Source organism: Mixophyes fleayi, chromosome 2, assembly GCF_038048845.1.
Source record: "Mixophyes fleayi isolate aMixFle1 chromosome 2, aMixFle1.hap1, whole genome shotgun sequence".
NCBI classification, from domain to species: Eukaryota; Metazoa; Chordata; class Amphibia; order Anura; family Limnodynastidae; genus Mixophyes; species Mixophyes fleayi.
Genome location: NC_134403.1, coordinates 283,344,615 through 283,365,966, shown reverse-complemented (window position 1 = coordinate 283,365,966; position 21,352 = coordinate 283,344,615). Strand labels below are relative to the sequence as shown.

The 21,352-nt window shown below is 38.3% G+C and overlaps 1 protein-coding gene across 8 annotated transcripts in view; it reads right to left on the bottom strand.

The window, feature by feature from the left end:
- The window catches only part of HIPK1 (homeodomain interacting protein kinase 1), a 53,766-nt gene that overhangs the window by 15,474 nt on the left and 16,940 nt on the right, over nt 1–21,352 (bottom strand). For 5 of the 8 annotated variants that reach the window (XM_075196279.1, XM_075196272.1, XM_075196274.1 and 2 more), the window contains exons 3-9: nt 15,595–15,718; nt 9,953–10,072; nt 8,248–8,334; nt 5,299–5,483; nt 4,160–4,322; nt 3,778–4,000; nt 2,856–3,028 (exon numbers count right to left, since the gene is read on the bottom strand). In XM_075196279.1, coding sequence (XP_075052380.1) covers nt 2,856–3,028; nt 3,778–4,000; nt 4,160–4,322; nt 5,299–5,483; nt 8,248–8,334; nt 9,953–10,072; nt 15,595–15,718 — 1,075 coding nt within the window. The remainder of the gene's footprint in view (nt 1–2,855; nt 3,029–3,777; nt 4,001–4,159; nt 4,323–5,298; nt 5,484–8,247; nt 8,335–9,952; nt 10,073–15,594; nt 15,719–21,352) is intronic. The other 3 variants (XM_075196275.1, XM_075196277.1, XM_075196280.1) reach the window with 1 other exon arrangement.

Genomic DNA, 21,352 nt, shown 5'->3' with positions numbered 1-21,352 from the left:
CCGAAAATGCCAGAGGAGAGGATTGACTAAAACAACCCCTGACATATGAATAGAGGGAAGATAGGAGCTCACATAAGACATGTTGGGATGCCTGCTCTCACTTTTAAAAAAAAAAAAAAAAAGCTGCACAGAGACTAGGGAAAGTAGAACATGTTAATGGTCAATTCGTCTATTAAGGCCACCTCAAGCAGCGATAGAAAAACCAAAAGCTACCACTCTACACAGACAAAATGCAGAAGATGTAATGGGCACAAGTGCCACTTTTTTTGTAATTCCAAGTATGAATTACTTGTGGCACTGTCAGGCTTTGAGGTGTGGAACTCAAAGACCCACCGGGTCAATCCAAACTTTCTTGGTGACATCTATTAAGCTATTGCTAGTATCACAAGCACCAGTCTGACCATTTAAGTAAGTTACCATAAAGCTTTACATTGATGCCAGCACCCCAACACACATCTTTTGACAACAGTCATGAACACTAAAATGCAATACAAAAAAGTTTAGTTATGTGTGGTAAGCAGCTTCATTACAGTGCCCCTGACAAGTAAATAGTAATTGGAACTGGTGCCAGTGATTAAATGTGGCAAGTCAAGCAACAGATTGGGGGGCCAAAGTATAAAAACACAAAATAAACTTAAAACCTATGTATAAAATCAAATATATACTCGGACTAAAACTGATGTACATGCAGGGTGCAATAGTAAATAAAACAACATATGCAGTTTAAAAAGCAGACTAGTTTGATATGCCATAGCTGCTTATGCAAACGTGCTATGGAGAAATATTTGTAGTGTCTATGAACCAGTCAAGTCTGGTGAATGTGTAGCTCTCAACTAAACAGACATAATAGTCACAAGACCACAGAAAGGTCCCTCAGCCACTAGTACTAATGAATCATGCTTTTATTAGGGTTTTTTGTTTTTTTTTTCCTTAAAGTATCATAACATGTACATGCTGTTAACAGGATGAAACCGGTGAAGCAACTGTCTGATCCCCCTCCCCTCCAAAAAAGGGAGGCGGCCATCTTGTGCTGAAAGCAAGATAACGACACACGGACCGTTATATTGCAGGTTTATTTTTGCCTGAGTTAAAGAGCACAGCTTGCTGTACTCTTTATCCCTTCATTATCATGGAGTCTATTGTGGCAAACTTAATAAAATTTGTGTTAATCTTTTTAAAAAGTTTTGGTTTTAAAACGAAATGTAAAAAGAAAACATTTAAAAAAACACAAATTAAAAAAATTTCAATGCGAGTCTTTTTATTCTTTGATGGTAGAAAGCCAGTTTGTGTGAATACCCTTTTACTGTACCCTAGCATGAATGTTTATTATTGGCATCCCGTATGGACAATTCATAAGGCGCACTGTTTTCAGGAGTCATTTTGCCATTATGAACTCAAAACCACTTATTCCAGGCATTTTTCCTCTCTTACAACAAAAGATGCCAGATTTATTTTTAGACAAATTACTTTGTCTACAGATCAATGGCTGGGCTAAACCATGATCAGTTTTCACATGGGCACAATTAACTTGAGGAGAGTGGATGCAGAGAATTGAAAGGACTCGTTTTCTGCAAGGACATGGTTGGAAATTGAATTTAAAAAGGATAAATGGGGTTTTCAAAAAGCAAGTCTTAATCCGTCATAGCTCTTATGGAAGTTCTTAAACAGCAGTCAGCCTGAAAAGTACTACTTAATGTAAAAATATATAAGTAATTTCTCTCATAGTGCTACATGCAGAAGAGAGAAGGATTCAGAATATTAATTATAACCATCAGGGATCGAGGCATTAAAACAGATTATCTAGTTAAACAGGTACATTATTAATAAATACATTGTTTACAATCATAGAATAAATTATATTCTGCAGTGACATCACACCTGACTTTAAAGCGGTGATTAGGCAGTTGCTTATATCAGATATTAAACGTTACACAAGTCTGCATAGTCAAAATTCTAAACAAAAAAGGTAACTCATTACAAAACCTGTATTGGGACATATTTATACTAAGCTTTTACATTTGAGTTCCACTTTAAAGAAGATTTAAATTTATAAAAGCAGATCTATTAAAACTGCTGCATTAGACTGAGGCACATCACTTGTATAATCAAACTTAATTGTAGTAAACTTTGAACATTATATAAATTGGATGACACTCATTAAGAGGGCAAAGTCTGGGCACATTTATAGTGATTTCTTAGTGACTGGAAGAATGTCATAAATGGACTGCATTAGTAGCAAAGGACAATTCTACGATTGATATACCAGTTATAGTCGGATAAGTTTATGGTTCAATACAATATTCATAAAATGATAAGAATTTGAGGCACACCCATCCTACTTTTCCAATGAGGCCATCAGAAATAAAAGGATGCCAAGAATTCTGAAGCTGTGACTCAGTGACTGGCAAGAACTTTGCAGCTTCTAAAACTTACTGCTGTAATATTGGAAAATTCAGACAAACTTAAAACCAAAAACACCTCTTAAGAAAGTAGATTGTCAACATTTAAAGACATTTATAGCATGCTGCTGCAAATACCATTACATGACATCAAAATAATTATGTCATCACCAGGGTTTTAGGCAAGCGAGACCACTGGAACACACGTTTGTTTGGGAGTAAACCAATGGTCTCTTTATTGCCCGAAGTGCAGCCTTAAAGACACATGGAGAGCAGTTTATTTGGTACATTCTGTTAATATATTTGGTAAAACAAATATATTTACTCCTAACATTCACCTTCTCATTGGTTTACCTAAAATTTGGAAAGCGTAAATTGCAGGTAACATCTCCTTTAGTACATTGGCTTCATACACAATTTAATACGAATTTACCATTAATGTATGTATTGAATTACCTGTGTCAGGACTCCTGATTGGATCTGGAGAGGTTGAGGAGCAGCCGTTTGGGGTACGATAGGGACACTGCTGTCCATTTGAACAGGAAACCCGGAATGCTTCGCAGTAGCTTGAAGCCCAGCTTGAAAAGCAAAACACTCCGTATTTATCAAATGACTGGAGAATGTCAGGTCTGAAAAAATATGCAGTTCAAAACTAAATATGTTCAAAATATAGTTAAGCTGGAGTTTAGTAAAGATTGAGAGGAACAGCAATTACCGCTTTGTTGCAAACAATGTAATTTTTATCCTATGCAAAAGTAAATGGTGTAATTCAGTTATCTAATCGTGCTTTTAATAGACTACAAACAACTTGGGAATTTGTCATTTGTGGTATCTTCTTTCTTGGAACCAAACATTTTTGAAATGGCCAGACATGTGACGTGTCCATTTCTGGAGCACATATGTACAGAAAGGCCAATATATCAGAATCTGCACTAGAATTACAAATGTATTTATGGAAAAGATAATTTACATATTATATTTAAAAGTAGTTACAGCTACCAAGTGGAACTTACTTCATCTTAAAGATAAAAAAAGCCAACAGGCTAAAAAGAATGTCTGAGAATAGCCGCAAAATATATAGGATCAGTTTCAAACACTGCACTCCTCTCCCCCCCCCCCCCCCCCCCCCTCCCCATGTGACGCAGTCACTTGCCTTAGCCTATTCTGTAAAGTTTGATCAGCCACAACCAAATTAAGAACTGGGCCTGTTATTGCAGCTGAACAGCAGGAAAGATGTGTGTGGGCAACTGCGATTCGATTCAGTACTGCCATGTGACTGAACATGGAATAGGCCACTGATGAAGAACCACACTATAGTTTGCACCAGCCCTTTCTACCAAGTGATTGGGTAACATAAGAATATCACTAAGTAGGTTACCTTGAAAAGCTGGAGGGCAAACAATAAAAGTCTGCTGGAATGGATCAGTTTGGGCGCAGAGCTGTGTTGCTCCAGGTTGTAGAGAAACTCCCTGTTGAGCAACACCGGTCACTGGTGCTGCCGACGGTGGGTAGAGCGCTGACTGGTAGTTTAGTAAAGAGACATCGGAGTTGGCCAGTGAAAGAGTAGCTGCAGCAGATGAGCTTGATGACAGTACGCTCGCCTACAAATGGGAAAGCAAGCAGCTGTATTTAACAATGTGTAGACTTTAGGAACAGTGTACAATACATTGTACGGTTTAGTTTTAACAGCTCCTTATGGAAAGAGACCTGCAAGCTGGCCTGGAAATCATTTTGTGCGAACATGGTTGAGTGCTACATACCTGATTGTGCACAGTATTCAAATGATTACTGAAACTCATAGTTAGATTTGTGCTTGTGTTAGGTGCCACGTGAGTAGTGAATGGACTTTTAATCTGGTTCACTGTATCATACATGTTGTTCCTCCGCTTACAGATCTCCATGTTCTGAAAACATGACTTCACACTGCGGAACAGGAAACAAGATATCAATAAGATAACAAAAAAAAACAACCAAAACAACTATAAATGAATCGCAGACAGGCAGTGCTGAATATAGCATCTATTACTATACAACCTCTTTTGAATATTCATTACTCATCACTTCTGGTAATACATTTAAGGATTGACTTCCAGTAAGGAAGACTGAGCAAAACCAAGTCTCAGTCAAGATTCAGCTACTACTACTGTAACATCACAAGTGCAATATGTTAAAACAAATAGAACGTGTTGACACCAATAAGAGTCAAGGAATATTAGTCAGAAAGTAAATGTGAAATCCTACTGAAATGTAATCAAGCTCAAATATGAACAGTGCAACGGTAAGGAAAATGCTATATCCCAGTTTGCCATTACTCAGTTAAATTTAAATATGTGGTATATTTTGGGACAGGCACCACCCCTCACCCAATGTGCACTCTCAGAGCTGTGCGCTTTCAATACTGGAGCCATCCTGGGGATTCAATCTGCTAGGATGGGAGCTATGCACCCAATGTGGCAGCTTACTGGAAGCAGACAGCTCCTAGCCAAATCGGTGGCCACATTTGCATTCTTTATAGGCAAATTTTCAGTGTGGAAAGCTCACTGCGCTTGTAAGCGGCATGCTGGCTCTTCTCCAAAGCCAAACTTCCTATTTGCTAAACTAGGGTTTAGAGATTTTGGACATTAACAGAATTAGGATATACATAAAGGATTTCTATACTTTTCACAGTCATTTCTTGGGGGTAGGGGGTCTTTGCGGGAGTACCTGACATTTTAAATAGATCTACCCACCAGTTTTATTCCTTAGCTGCTAGATATCAGGATAGCAATCGTTACTGTTAAATAGGTTTTGCTAGAAATAGAAGTTAGATTAAAAAGTAGCATTTTGAGAAGATTGCAGCTTGAAGTTTGCTGGAATGTCCTTCAAGAGGAGATCTGCTTGTGTCTATAAACATACTTACTGGTTGCTGTGTGGAAAATCCAGCAAGTGAGTCATGGTCACAAAAGGATGGTTTAAGGTTTTCAGTGGAGTGATCCTTTTATCTGCATCAATAGTCAACATTTTCTTCAGCAAATCTATATATTCCCTTCTGTCTGCCTTCTCAGCCAACATATCTGTGCCTTCCAGGTCTGTAGACATATTCACCTATTAAAAAGAAATGGGCAGGGGGAATAATGATACCACATACATAATGTACATATATTCTCTGGTCATAGCCCCAAGTCTGTGGCAGTTCTGGAACTTAAGTTTTGGAATAAAGCCAATCACGCAAAGGCTGATCCGGCCACGCAACCAAAAATTTGAGTGTCAGAATCATCCTATTTGAGAACTCGTGTGTTGTCAGAATGCATGAGACCCGTCACCCGTCTGGAATTTTAATAAAGTGGGAGAACAAACTGCCTCCGTTGCAGCCTGCTCATCACAATTGATCTTTCAGTCGCCTTTTCTGCCATGCCCATAGGATTATCAGTCATTGCCATTCTCACAATATTACAGCACTCATCATCATTGGTGGTGTGAACCCAGCACATTATTATGTAATACATACACAATGTTATTCTATACATTAAATTCACCACTTGTGCACTAAAGAGTGAGCTCTGTTAAAAAAAAGTTAAACCGGGTGGCAAATATTCATGTGTGCTCAAAAGTCTATAAACTGGATCGATTAGCAGTTTTGTAGCTGCAGGTTACACTAAGGGGCGTAGTCAATTGTTAAGAAGTCCTGCAGCGTTAAAACTATTACCGTTAATACGGTAATAGTAAGCTGGATTTCAGCTCGCAGCTCCCTGAGCTGCGAGCTGAAATCCAGCGAGAAAATTACCGTATTAACTGTTTTTCGCGCACTATTATCGTAATAATAGTGCAGGATTTTCTGCATTTCCGCCGAGAATTGAATATGCCCCTAAAGGTGGGTGGAGATAAACTGGTGTCAGAAAAACCTAGAAATCAGCTGATCTAGAGAAAGAACTCCAGTAAGTCAGGGGATAGCAGTACATTAGTTTCACGGCTACTAGGGAACCATTCTGACCAGAGTTATTACATCTTATGGCGCCACAATGTGGCACCTGTTCCACTTTATGTATTGCTTGTTATAGCCAATGCAATATCTGTAGATTAAAATTACTTTAATTAATGTTATTTCATGAAATGAGGAACAGACTAAATGAAAGATACAGGAATGGGATATTTTATCAGGAAGCTCACTATTTTAGATGTTAAAAATACATACAATTTTATATTTATATTCCTCAGCAACAGTCACCAACTGTCTCCTATAGTCACCACGAGGAGCACTGCTAAACAATTTAATGAAGGGTGTGCTAAGGGAAGTATGAGTAAAGACATGAGCAAATTTTATTTTCCCTCTGTTTTATATTTTAGGCGTGGTGCTTCAATTCATATGGTAAGAATAGCGCATGTGGTTTTTTTAGCAGCCTGATTATGCACATTAAAGCCACATACCCACTGGTGGGCTTTAATGCACTTTTTATATGCAGTTTAAAAATGTTAAAACTGTATATAAAAATCTAACATTAGAAATAACTTGCCGTGTAACCATATCAATTCAATAGTTTACCTGTGCTTTAATCAAGTTTGAAGGCTTGAGAAAGGATATAAATATAAACTACAAATCAACATGTTTACCAGATTTCCCTAGTATTTTTACTAGCTTTCCAAAATATAAAAAAAAAAAAAAAAAAAAAAAAACTCTAAAAAAGGTCAGTGGGTGAGAGGCCTAACTCCACTCTTCGTAATATCTCCACATTGTTGTACTCCCTCATCGCAAATGCGCTCAAGTTTAATCAATAAGGTAGATACAGTCCCAGAGAAATAAGTGCACTAAAAACGTAAAAGGTTAGATTGTGCAAGAAAAGACATTCCCAATACACTAAAGCACTTGCTATGTAGAGTGGGATCATTTATAGGAGACAATACAATGACATTATGGAACAGAGTTCTTCCTTTTAGCAACATTAAATAAAAATAGTTAAGTGCATTGTATAGGTTAAAGCAGTCATTTAGCACATATTAAAAAAAAAAAAAAAAAAAAGGATTCTCCCCATCGTCATTTAAACAAATTGGAGCATCTTTGTAAAGTTACAACATAAATGTATTTGCTGGTCCTCCCAACTATACCCAGTTTGTACATGTTTTGTATTTTTTTTTTCCCTACTTTTCTAATAATTATGTTTTGTAAGTTATAAAAGGCCTAGAAATAAATGTAGTATTTTATTTTTCTTTAATGGATTCCATCTCATTTCACTCTAATGCAGAACTGAGATTCAGAGTAAACTTTATCCAACAGCAGCTAACAGGTTAGCTACGTCAGATCCAACATCCACTGAACCAATCAGTGTTGATGGGCCACTAACTGGGCTTCTCTATGGACAGAAATCCCAGACTGCATCACAAGATAGAGGCTGTGCATTGCAGCTCACATCCACACTAGTGAGCACACTTAACAGGTGGGTCTTGGGCTTAGCGGACACAAGTGAGGACAAGAGGTCTAAGGCAAGCCAGGAAGTAGTTTTACCCTAAGCAGTTTATGAACCCCACTAGGCCTCATAGCATGTGCTTTACTGTATACAAATGTGCAGGTGACTAGTTCATAAAAAATATCCCTGTAAGTGCAGGTGGTTCAGTTAAGCTCTAAGTGAGTCATTATCATTTATACATGCACCATTAGAGATTGTCGAAGCAGGGTACACAACTCTGATCCACTTGAAGAATCCTAAAAACGTTTAGAGACAGCAATAGGGTTAGCAAGGCAATTCCCTCTTAAATTATTGAACGTCAAACAAAACAGTGGTGGAGTTTTTGCAAATACAACAAATTAAACTAAACTACAGGACAGAGCTCATGAAATCCCAAATCCACAATTTGATGACATTTAGCTTCGATTTACCTGAGCCATGTCATCCAAGCAATTGAAAATGTACTTCCGAGCCTCTTTCGATTTTATTCCAGTTTCCATTTCATGCTCGTCAGGTGTCTAGATGATGGGAAGGAAGATTGTACATATGAACAATTTATGTTTAGTGCAAAATGTCATTTAAAAACCATACTGTCTTCTTATAGTACCAACTCAATGAAGTTTAAATCAAGACCAGAGGAAGCCAACACGACAAGCTTACAAAAATGTGTATTCATGCATCATAATTGGCATGACAACCACAAAGATAGTAGTCTGCCAAATATTTGCTTCCACACATCGAAAATAAACGCAAGAAAATTAGAAACGAATTTAAATTGTATATTTGATAGACGCCTAAGGATAGGGGACATGTGTGAAAGCTCTCTACGGACTAGTTCATCTGTTTATGGCTGGTGTTATACAAGCTTCCACACACCTCTGTTCATCAGCTGAACTGCAGTGTGTGACACAGGAACCTACATAAGTCATAAGTTATGGGTATAAGGCTGCAGCTTTGATTTTTTTTAAGGTGCAAAATGCTGTTCTACGAGTGCTGTGTGTACCTGCAGCTTCTAAATCTGTTTACCAGCTAAACTCTGTTTACCAGCTAAACTCTGCACATAGCAGACATAAGTACCAATATGCTGTATAAATTAGCTTAAGGGTAATTCTGGGCTCCAAATCATTTCTAACAAATTGCATAAAGTAGCAAATCTTCCTGACATTTGTTCCATACAGTAATATAGGCCATATATTGTGTGAGGATTATTAGACCTCAAGTCAGAAAAGATCTGGGAAGAAATAATGGGAGTTTGGGGTAGACAAAAATTAAAAACCCTTCACTGTAGGATGTTGCTGGTCAGCTTACAGAGCTCATCATTCAAACTAGCTAGCCTAGTATAATCCGTATATACATTTGTCCATTGTAATCTACATTAGAGAAGGACAAAAAAAAAAAAAAAAAAGAGCTAGTGTCCCTTTTAAAATAATCACATTGTCCATTTATATAGAATTGTAAAGTTAAGAAAGTTAGTGAAGATGTAGCAGCATTATGTAAACAGCTCTCATGTGGCAGGTGAGTAGCATGTCCCCTTTATTTCAACCAGTCACCAAAGGAATGATGCAGATCTATTAACAATAGCCCTTTCCTATCCGGTGCTAGTGTTCAAACTGTCCGAGGTTGTGTGCATTGGGGTGCTGGCACAGTGTCTGGTGCCATGTAAAAGGTGGCAGGTGTCATTATGAAGAGACAAAGGCATGGGTACAGGAATTCAGTCCAACTACACCTTAGGCCCCCAGCTCCCCACAAATGTAATAAACTACCATTTAGTATGACATATGTATCAATAGTCCTGTAAAGAAAGTTGATTCACATTGTCAATGTTACAATTCCAGATTGACCTCTTCAAATACACATTGATGTAATATTGTCACGAGCTTACACAAAAAAAATGCATTACCATGTACATTTAAACTTTCCCATGGTTTAAAAATATACTGTGTAGTCAATTATATGTACACAGTAACATATCATGGGGAGAACATATCAAGCAAGCCGTAACAGACTACTCAAGCACCGTTCATTTAAGTATTCAAAATAAACATTTTTACATTTTTTTTTAAGGTTTCTTTGAAAGAAGTGACGTTTCAGTTCTATCAAATGTTACAAAATAGTTAATCCTTCAATCAGCACTACCTTTAATCTCCATAAAGGGTAGCCCAAATCTGGATCTCTATTGAAAAATCTGGAGGTCTTTGTTCCCGCACTGAGGAGATACTCTGCAGGAAGACCCTGGGTCTGTGAGATGTACCTTATCTGAAAGACAAAACAGAAACAATGCATCATGTGTGGATGGCAGCTTTTCACATTCACAGTATTATCTTTTAAAATGAAAGCAAAGTGTCCTTGGAAGTGTTGTATAAGGGAACAGCTGCTAATAAATTAAAATTATATATATTTGAGTACATCCTTCAAGTTGTTACAAAATACAGTTTTCAGGTCGAAGGGAAGCAGCTGTGTTCGACATCTAGAAAAAAAAAAAAAAAAAAAACAACGCCGATACAAACATCCTGCCAAGACTCCCCACTTAAAATGATTCAACAAGAGAAGCAAACATGTTTCTTCTACTTTCTTAAAAGCACACACATGCAAGCTCTGAAGAAACTACAATGTCACCTGTAAAACCGCAACACAAATGGAGACCTACCTGTCCAAGTACGCAGCATTAATTCAGAGGAATGTTGTAATATACTAGTTTGCCACTTCTCAAAGCGCTCATTGAAATTAGAACATAAATTATCAGTACAATTTAAAGTCAAGAGAATGCTATAAGATGAGAAACAAACACCATTTGGAAACTGAATCACCCCATTAGTGACCTAGCAAAAACAAGATGATACAGTGTGAACTCTGAAAAATGGACAAGTGCCACTGAAATGGTCATTTACGAAGGTTCTGGTCATGGGAGGACTGGAACCAGTTTCTTTGCAACTTAGTCAATTTCTCCTTCGCTTGGTGTGAGCCAAAGTCTGCAGGTTGGATCATGTTCAGTTAGTTTTGGGTGCAGATCAACTACTATCAAAAAAGGGGGGGGGGGGGGGGGGGAGAATATTTTTTTTTTTATTCAAATCCAAACCCCACACAAAGTTGGCACACCTCCAAAGGGTTTACAGGTGCTCAGTGAAGTGGACATGCAGACCAAAGACTACCACCCAATCTGTATTATCACTATGCCACAACCTAAAATGTCAAAGATTTGTCTTCGCATATAACACAACTTAAAAAAGTTTACATCACTTTCCTATGTCACATGAAGTCACACCAAGGGCTCCACCTAGTTTTACTGCAAAAAAAGGTTTTATAAAAGTGCTTAATTCCCTATAAAGCATTATCTTCAAATTAGACACTATAAAAAGCAACATAAAAGGCTGAAGAAACCTAGAACATCCTAGAGTGTTCATCCACCTAGTGCAAGTTAGCTATTGAAAGCAACTAACTGGCTTGTAGCACAGTCTTGTCACTTGCATGGTGTTATGAAATAAGCCTGTTATTTATAACCTAATAAAACACGCACACAAAGTACAAAAGCAGACTGCATGTCAAACACTGAAGCATAAACAAAAACTAAAAACACAAAAAAACCCTTCAAACTGTTGAAACGAGATAAACAGCCACTTTGTGGTACTGACAGAGGTGGAGTTATTTTAAATCAAACCTATCTGATTTTAGGGATAGAAAACAAGAAGCCTTCACACCAACAATAAAGATATGATTCTCAGAACACTGGCATATTCTCACCATAGGAAAACACCCAACTTGAGCTGCTTATTTTTAACTGCTTAAGCCAGCATATTTCCTCTGTTGTCACGGAATCATTTACAGTTTTGGCAGTAGTCACTTGAAAATACTACCAGGATACCAAGAATAACTTCATTAGTTGCTTTATGCAAATAACTGGGCATTTGTATCTATAAGTTAATGAGTTCAATATGTTCCTCTTTCCAAAGATATAACCTGAAGAAAACTATGATAATCTTTTCAAAAACATCAAATCTGGTTAGTAGAGTGGAGTTGAGGTTTGAATATTCCATTAATCCTTGGTTGCAATGTGAAATACTTCTCAGGTGTCAGACAAAAATGCAGACTGTTTCTTACAAATTGCTGCTGTGTGTATCCAAGATATTACTGAACAATAAGTCTTACACAGTGTATGTTGGCAGACAGAGTGATGGTATGGGCTTATCTCCGTTCTATAAACAACTATTTGAACAGGAGAATATTTATAGGATTTGTACCAGCATTGAAGTTTGCTGGGTGAAAAGTGTAACTACGTGTGTTGGAGGGGGGGGGGGGGGGGGGGGGGTCGGCAAACCAGAGTTGTGGTACCTTTGGTACTGTCAAAGGGTGGGGTACTAAATAACGGTGTGTAACACACCGACACTACTCACCCCGACGCGGTTATTCCGAAAGTGACATACGCAACATGTTGAGGTAGGCGACTGTTCAAAAAGCTGTCTTCTAAGACAGGCGCTGTAAGTAGGAGCCTGCTGGAGAATACAATTTACGATTCCTTGCACATTCTCCAGCAGGCTCCTACTTTCAGCGCCCCCTTAAGACCGCCAGCAATAGTGTTGCATACACAAATGATGTCATCGTGTGTGCCGGACAGTGAATGTGTACAAATTGTTAGAAGACAGCTTTGTGAACAGTCGCCTACCTCAACATGTCGCGGATGTCACTTTCGGAATAACTGTCGGGGTAAGTAGTGTCAGTGTGTAGCAAGTCGTTAAAATGACTACCACCGCTGTCAAAAGGGAATGGGAGTTGGCTCTGCACCAGGTTATGACCTAGAGCCTTTAGTACTATAAAGGCACAACAGACATTAGATTATTCCCTGGCCGCTACTTTCAGAAGCCTTTATATGGGAAATATAGTAACTGCTATAAGTTCACTGCATACAATGGTTGTACATGTTTAGTTTGTTGCCTGGCAAACAAAAGGGAAAACAAACCTTTATTACTAATAACACAACTGGTATTACTAGTAGTCTGTACTCTGCATTTACACTGAGAGCAGGACATATATACTATTGATGCATAATGTTCAGGTGCAACATCAAGCACTATAAATAAAAGTCACTTCAAACTACATGTTCATTTCTCAGTGGTTTCACTTCAAAGCATTTTAGTATCACTGCAATGTGACGTCACGTAGCAACAAAAGGTTTCAGTTAGTGTTCTAACACAGGTGCCATCCAGCAGCTGTGTGCAGTCAGACATCCGCACAGAAACTAGAGCGCAAGAAAACAGTAAGGTAAAGATTCAAATTCCCAAATCTACATACAAGGTTGCTTGATGAAAAGATACTGTATCAGTAGCCTAAAGAAAACCACATCAGGATCCACAATGTGACTATAAAAATTACACACCAATGTTAAAACGGGGTGTTCTCATTTGGACAATTACTTGCGAGTCAACATGATTCCCCCTCTATTAAAATACTGAAGTATGAGTCCACTCTACATATCGCGTAGTGGTATCTATCTACTAGTTAAATATAGAGCAATCCACCTCATTTCATTTTCACTAAGGCCTCTGTCTTATTCACCCATCTCCGAGAGACTAGCATCTAAAGGGGAGCCAGTTATCTCCTCAGATAGCCATCCATCTCAGCAGAACCCTGGGGTACAGTGGTAATTTAAGGGCATGTTAGCATAATTGCTGCACATTCAGAGGAAGAAAGCACCTACAGGTACGCCTGTTAAGAAGCATATCTGCTACGGGTGCAAGACACATACTGGCAAGTACCAGCACAGACCATGCTAAAGTTTACATGAAAGCAGATCGGAGCGCCTAACATCTGCATATATAGAACATATATAAAATGTATATAACGCTTAAATGTGGAGTTAGAAAGTCCCTCTGTTTGGTTGTGTGTATCTAAGGCTCTAGCCAATCAGAACAAAGCTATTGTGTGGTTACTGACAAGTCAGGAGCCTTGCCATTCGCACTACAGCTCTACTTTGAAATGCCCCCCTTTTTCTTAGTGCACCATGGGCCCCAGCTAGAATTTCATTATGTCTTGCTGTTAGGTTTCCTATATCTCCAAGTCATTTAGGAAATCCCAGATTGATGCAAGTTTTGTCAAGCTTAAAAATTGCATTTAAATCCATGTTTAGAGAACATATTACATCCTGATGCTAATCAATGAATGCAATATCTCAGACTTAGTGGTGCCAGGTAGGAAAGGGTGCTGGTTTACCCCCAGCCAACATGTATTGGCAACAATATATAAAAGAGCTCTGTTTGACCATGTAATGCATCATATCATTTATACTTCTTGATAGCCACTAGTACCTCCAACTAGTGTAATGGTCCTTGCAAGTACCCCTTGAGCAAACATCACTGCTTATAGAATCTGGCCAACACCTATTGCCTGCTGTACCCTGTGACCAACAGATAAGAGCTTGCACTCTAATCGGTTCCCCAGCTGTCCTGTGTTGAACCCAGAAGTATGCATCAACACTCTGCCTGTGTCCAAGCTATCCTGATCCATAACAAGTGGTCAGGAAGTACCAGCTACCCCAGAAGTAAGTAGTTCTAGGCACCGCAAAGGAGCCTAGTGGTGGCAGAGAGATTCTCCTACAACTATTGCACAGTTGGCGAGTGTCTGGTGGCAAGGTGACACCAGTAGGAGTGGTCAGTAACAGTCTGCTTCTGACTGCAGCAAAGAAACCAGATAACCTGTGTAGGAAGACCATTGCTTCATCCTTCTTTCGTCAACACACCGGGTGGTGGAGAAAGCCCATCCAGTCACGCTTGGTCACTACTATTTTGACCGAATCAATTGTTAGAATTATCAACTCCTTCTGTGAAGACTCTTAAGGCGGTTATGTCCAATTCCAAGTACATGCTTCCTTGTGAACATTTGTAAAGTGGCACACAAGAGAAAAGTATGTCTGTAAAAAGCAGATATTAATGTTGCTCAACCTTTCCTGGAAAGTCATTGCCACCTTTAACTTATAAAGTCATTTAGAATTTGCAAAATAAGCAATACTGTCTCATATCTAAGCAGATACGTACTACATGGACATTTAAAGCAAGTGTCGAAATTTTTGGTTGAGCTCCATTTTAACACTGGGCAATCTCCTTAATCGGCTACATCTGAACACTTGTACGTGTACAAGTCAGTCTTGGCCATAAAACACAAGGGTGATCTCACTTTTATACATCAACAGAATGATGTAACAGCACTAGCAGAACACAAGCAATGCTGTTCCAAGGACACCTAAACAAGGCTGGTTTTCATCTACACATTAATCAAAGCTGGGGTTTTCAGATTTCTACATTTAAAGCGGACCATTCATCAAGTCAAACAGTGTATGCTACCTTACTGCAACTTTCCTTAATTTGATACTGACTAAAAGCTACACACCCAAACAAGTTTAAATACATTTCTGAAGTGTTGCCATCTTGAACACATCTCAATCATGGTATAATTATGCGTCATAACAAAGCCATCACCTACAACATCCTGTTGCCTCCAGGCAACAGAAGTTATTTTATACTTTACCAAGGATCAGTCTGTAGAAGCGTTAATAATGCTCTTTGCTGGGCAGAATTAATCTGCACTGCAGCCGGTCAACAGGACAGGATAGTTAAAAGCTAAAACTGTTTATAAACTTGTCTTGGGTGATTTTAGAACACATACAAGAACAAAATGTGTGTAGATAACAGTAAAATAATGTTGCATTTAGCTGAAAGTCCTAAAATGACATTTGAAAAAGCAGACAAAAACTGTAGGGTTATTTCAGCTATTTTCATTCACGCATCACTTACCTGATCATACTCTGATGCACCAGGGTAGAGAGGCCAGCCTAGGAACAGCTCTGCTATAACACAACCCAGTGACCACATGTCTATCGCTTCACAAAACGGCAACCCAAGAATTATTTCAGGAGCTCTGGAGAAAGACAAAAAAAGAAAAAGATAAGGTTAACTAATGCATGAGTAATGTTGGCAGCACAGTGGTTAGCATTGTCTCACATGGGGGTCATGGGTTAGATTCTGACTGTGTGTGCACGCGTGCATCATATGTTCTCCCTGTGTTTGTGTAAGTTGTGTGTTGTAAGCTCTAAAGGGGCAGGGACAAGTGTGAATTACTACATATTCTCTGCACAGTGCTGCAATATGAATGGTGCCACAAGAGCCAAACCAAATTCTAGTATAAAACTACTGTACTAAATTAAGAAGCAAAAACACTAAGCGTATTATACAAGTATGAACCAGAAATGTCCAACACCTGTTTGCCTAGCAAAGCATTCCAGTGGTTGTGGTCCATGCTGTACCTACACAAAAGGAGGTATTACACTGTACTGTCACAGGAGGCAGAACATTATACTTACAGAAATCCTCATAACAGTAGCTTTAACGCACGGAAAAAATATACAAAAAAGGTAAATAGAAGGTGACCAACGAACTCAAAATGATCAATATTTTCTGTCATATAACCCTGGGTTACACAGATGCAACAAGAACTTGCTTAAAAAAAAAAGAAAAAAAAAAAAAAAAAAAAAGGAACACCACACAAAAACCACAGCCTTATTAAAACGGTTATTAGTTACTTAGGAACTGCACGGAGATATGCATGGCCAGTATAATCATCTGTTAACAGCCATCTGTTACAGCACCATAACTCAGTAAACACATTAACTGCAGTACAACACCCAAGACAGTTGCTGTGACAACTGTAAATTACCTAAAAGCTACAGGACATTGTGAGAGTCTCTGCATATATCAAAAAGGAAGAGCAACTATCCTATTGTCAAAGTGACTAGTGCACAACCTACTCAAAACCTAAAAATTATAACCCAGAGACATTGTCAACTTCCCTCACCAATTAGATGTTATCACGGTTCTGTTTGTATACAATACTCCTAAAAGGAAATCTACATTTGTGGCTTCCTGTTGGGCAGTGTAATGACATTAGTAGAGGAATGGAGACCATGTCACAAGATCAGCACACTGCTATGCTGACAACTTTCTAATAAGCCATCGGCTACAGGTTGTTTTATCCCAGTCTATGTTATGACAAACTGTAGATATAGAAAACATTTAAAAAAAATCCTACAAAGTTTATGAATTTATGAAAATTGTTTGGCGTCATCTGAAATTGTATGGGGTTGTCCTAAGTTAGCTGTGCACAAGTGTTCTTGTAATCCACAGCAGCCTAAAACAGAAAGATAAAGAATGTGGTTGTTCTGGGTTACAACCCCTTTTGTTCAGATTTACCTGTGCAACACACATTGTTTATCATCAATCAGACTTGACCAACACAAGCCAAATACATGGTGAACTGCTGCATTGTATAAAGGCAGTTGGAAGATTGTCAGTGTGGCGGTCAAATTCCACCAGCACAAACAGGCTTCAGTGATGCCGGTGATCTGGTAAACCAAACAGTGAGCCTATTACTCAGCTCTCAGGCCCAGTGACAGGATTGCAGGATATGGCCAGTTGTAAAATGTTGTGTCTGACTATATACCAGCATGGTAACAAAGTTAAATTTAAAACCGTGCCATTTATGCAATGGCAGGTACTTTAAACTTGCGAGACAGCAGCCCAGATTGTGACAATTTGTGTCTACGATTATTTAGGGCCACATTAAATTGGGTCACAAACCTTAGTTAGAATTGCCATGCCATTTAAGGGGCCAACAGGCCTCTTTACTGATTACAGAATTGTGTTATTGCCTCAATATAAAATATTGGAACTGCTAAACAAATGTAAGAGTCACCCAAGGTGATACAGGACAGTTTAAGCGTCCAAAGACGACAGCTAGTAGCAAGCAATCCACCTAAACACGAATGCCCGATACAAGATATCTGTTATGAAGCTTCTATAACTCAGTGCAACAATCAAGTAATCAGGACAAGACTAATGAGACATAAAATGAATATCTACACACATTTACAGGGATGCCAAGGACTCCAATTTACAGCACAAAAACAGGAAATGACAGAAGATACAAATCTTACTGTCCACTTCTGTTCTAAACTAACAATTGCCCATCTAAGGAGTGAAACAGATTTTTGAAGACATTCCTCAAGCCATATAAATTAATGGGCTCTTGTCAATGCTTGAGTTTCCACACCTGCAGCAGCATGTCGCTTCATCAGCTGCCAGGAACACTCCAGCTTCCATGACTGACACTGGAAAGCTTTGACGAGTTAAGCAATCATTTCCCAAGTCAGAACTGTGTTTAAGCATGTTTAGCCAATGGGCTGCAGTAGAATGTAATGAGCTTTAGCAAAAAGAGCTGGAATACAACAGCTGACAGTTTTCTTTCCATCTACCAAAAAAGGGTCAAGCTTCTTAAAAAATGCCATTTAGTTTTTTGTGGGTTTTTTTTTTTTTTAGCCAAAGCAGCTCAGGAATATTGCAAAACTAATCTGGACATTAAACTTCTGCAAAACATGTATGGTTTGTTTTTATTCAAAGCAATCGATTAACATTTTCAGGGCTCAAAACATTTCCCCTGCATATACAGCAATCTAGAGGGACTGGTACATTTGTTACATTAATAATCTGACAGAGGCATACATTCTGTAAAAGTAAACTATTTAACATTAATATATGTCAAAGGTTGTGTATTACAGAGCTAAAGAAAGAAATATGGGAGGTGTACATTTGCCTAAACATAACTTGCAAAAATTGCAACACATGCAGCTTTTAAAACCAATTTTCTAGAATGAAAGTAGACCAAAAAAGTCAAATGCTGTGTAACCATTCATCGCCACTGAACTGGGGTTTAACAAACACTCAAGAAGGTAAAGAAAAACTTTGCCCATTGGCTCAATGATGCATGGCCAGCTCACAGCTCCGTTCTCTACTAAAAGTCAAGCAACATTGAAGAGATATTTATTAGAGAGGCCCAAATTGGGAATGCTCTGCATAAAGTCAGGAAGGTATGTTTGTGGATTAAACTTCTTATACATGCAAAAGCATTATACTTGACCTATATAAATCAGTCCCATTAACAAAGCTGGCTATTGGGTGTCATAACACTGGAATCTTCTTTTAGCAAGCAAAGCACAGGTTTTGACCATTTCAGCACACCTTTTTAAAGATCTATTCAGATAACATTTTATAAATATGTTTTGCACCACTATCTAGTGAGAGATTAAAGTTGTGTATTTGCAAGCTAAAGTAGCATACATTGACAAGACATGTAAATATTTTAGGAATGACAAATCTACCACCATCCACTTTCACATTGCAGGTAGGCAAGAAATGAGCATTTTAGTTCCAAAACAGAGCTTGTGAGAACTTTAACCTATGTGCTAACATTTAAAAGAGGACACCAGTTGCTTGGCAATGATTTCCAGTCACACCTCTAGGACAACAAAATGTTCCTTCCCAGTCAAAACATTGAGAAGGTTTACAAATAGTGTTTCATGTCAAGAGTAAAGAAGTGTTCCAAAAGCTCAACATATGAAGTAAAATGTCACTTCAAATTTAGTCCCAACCTGCAAAGAATGATGTTTCAAGCAAAACTATGAGGAGGAATAAGACAACTTTTCGAAGTGTGTACCGAATACTACACCTTTACTTTAGAGATCTCAGCTGTGTTTAGCAAGTTGAGGAAAAGAGCATCTGTCTACATGCTTTAGACAGCACTATTTTGTAGCTATACCAATATGGACAAGCATGCAGCCTACTGACCCACTAAGAAATGGGAACATCAGAGGCTCTTTAATAGATTGCCTTCCATGAATGTTGGGTGGTCCAAAAAAATAAAATACAAATCTACAGTGGAACCTTGGGGGGGGGGGGGGGGGGGGATATACATCTTGTAAACAATGCCTTCATAATACACAAGGGCGGAAAAACCCCCACACGCTTGTCAGCCCATACAACTAACATTCATGAATGGGGTGTTGGGGCCCAGAACACAACTGACTAAACATGCTTGGGGAGAATTCAGTTCAGAGTGATACCAGGGCTATGCATACTTCCAGGTATTGTATAAACAATGACACCTGTAGCAAGTTACCAAGACACAGACTCAAAATATTTACCTTATGGGAACAAAAATAAGACTTTCCAGCAAACTATGAAATATTCAGAGACCAAAGAAATGGATGCAGTTGTCGCTGTCATTAGTACACCATCTTTATTCCATGCATTTATCAACCCGAATTGTTTTTCAAGCCTAAAAACTGGCATACACCACATAAGTGATCATATCCAAATATGCTCTACTACTCATAGAAAGCCATTGTGAAAGACTTATGGGAAAGTTCACACAATCAAAGCAACAGTGTACAACTCATGACACACCCTTGGTTATATAACTAAACAAAAGGGTAAAGTCTCAAATATAATCCGCTTGGGATTTATTAAGATGTTAGGTGTGGTGAGAATTTCTTAAAAACTAGGTCACTGGTGCAGCATCACATATATAATTCTCTCTGGTCTGCATGGTAATACATAAGTGCAAAGTTGGGCTAGCAAAGTAGTTCCAATCCTATAAGGCTCATTTAAAATAAAAAAAAATAAAAGTCTTCAAGTACAAGCTTAGATCTTACTTTACCATACCCATAAGTGATTGTATCCTACAAAATGGCCAATTTAAGAATGTTGCTCTGTGAATGCAAATGGCACTAGTGGCTCATGAAGGAGCCAGGCCTTGTGAACATTAGCCCTGGAGTACCTCAGCAAACTGACCTTCATTTCCACCCTTTGCTTATAATTAGTTTACATAAAATGCACACACCCCAATCTAACAGAAGCCTTTGGAGAGTTGGAGAAAATAAATTGGATAGAAATTCCCAAAATCTGAAAACGAACCACAATCAGTTTCTGGTTTCCAAATGAATAATGTGATGTCACATTAACATATAATTTAACACACATTACAATTAGACACTGTTCATGAGATTAAACCGCTTACAAAACACTGACTCTATGCAATTCATTTCATGACATTAATCTCTCAAAGGACTGCTGGGGGTAAAGGGGGGGCACAATCCTATTTTCTATTTCAATGAGCACTTCCTGCTCAGAATTTCCTAAAATTCTCTTAAGTAAGCGATTAATCACTCATGGAGATTAAAACCAGAAGGTTATACAAGGTGATTTAATTACAGTCTTGTGTGAATGAAGGTCACCACACACAAAAACACTACACGCTTGTGTAGTATGCCACGTAGTAAACTGAGCAATCTAATAGATTATTCCCAATATTGGACAATGAAAAATTGCCTGTGTATTCAAGCCTTTGGGATTTCAATCAAAGTACATAATAAGTATAATGTGCATCACAATTACAGGTCATGTGTATCCAAGTTTTACGTACTCTTAAACACTATGGCAAAGCTTGTACTTGCCTAAAAAAGCCAACACCTATATACAGACTCACAAAACATAAAACCCCCCTAGGGATAAAACAAAAAAAAACAAGTAGACAATAGAGTTTATATTGTAAATGCTGTGTTTAGAGTCTACTATAATGTAATTCTTAGTGGTTGTCAAACAGACTGTCTTGTCTGTTTTATTCATTGCAATATTTTAGATACTGGTATAAGTCACAAAAATA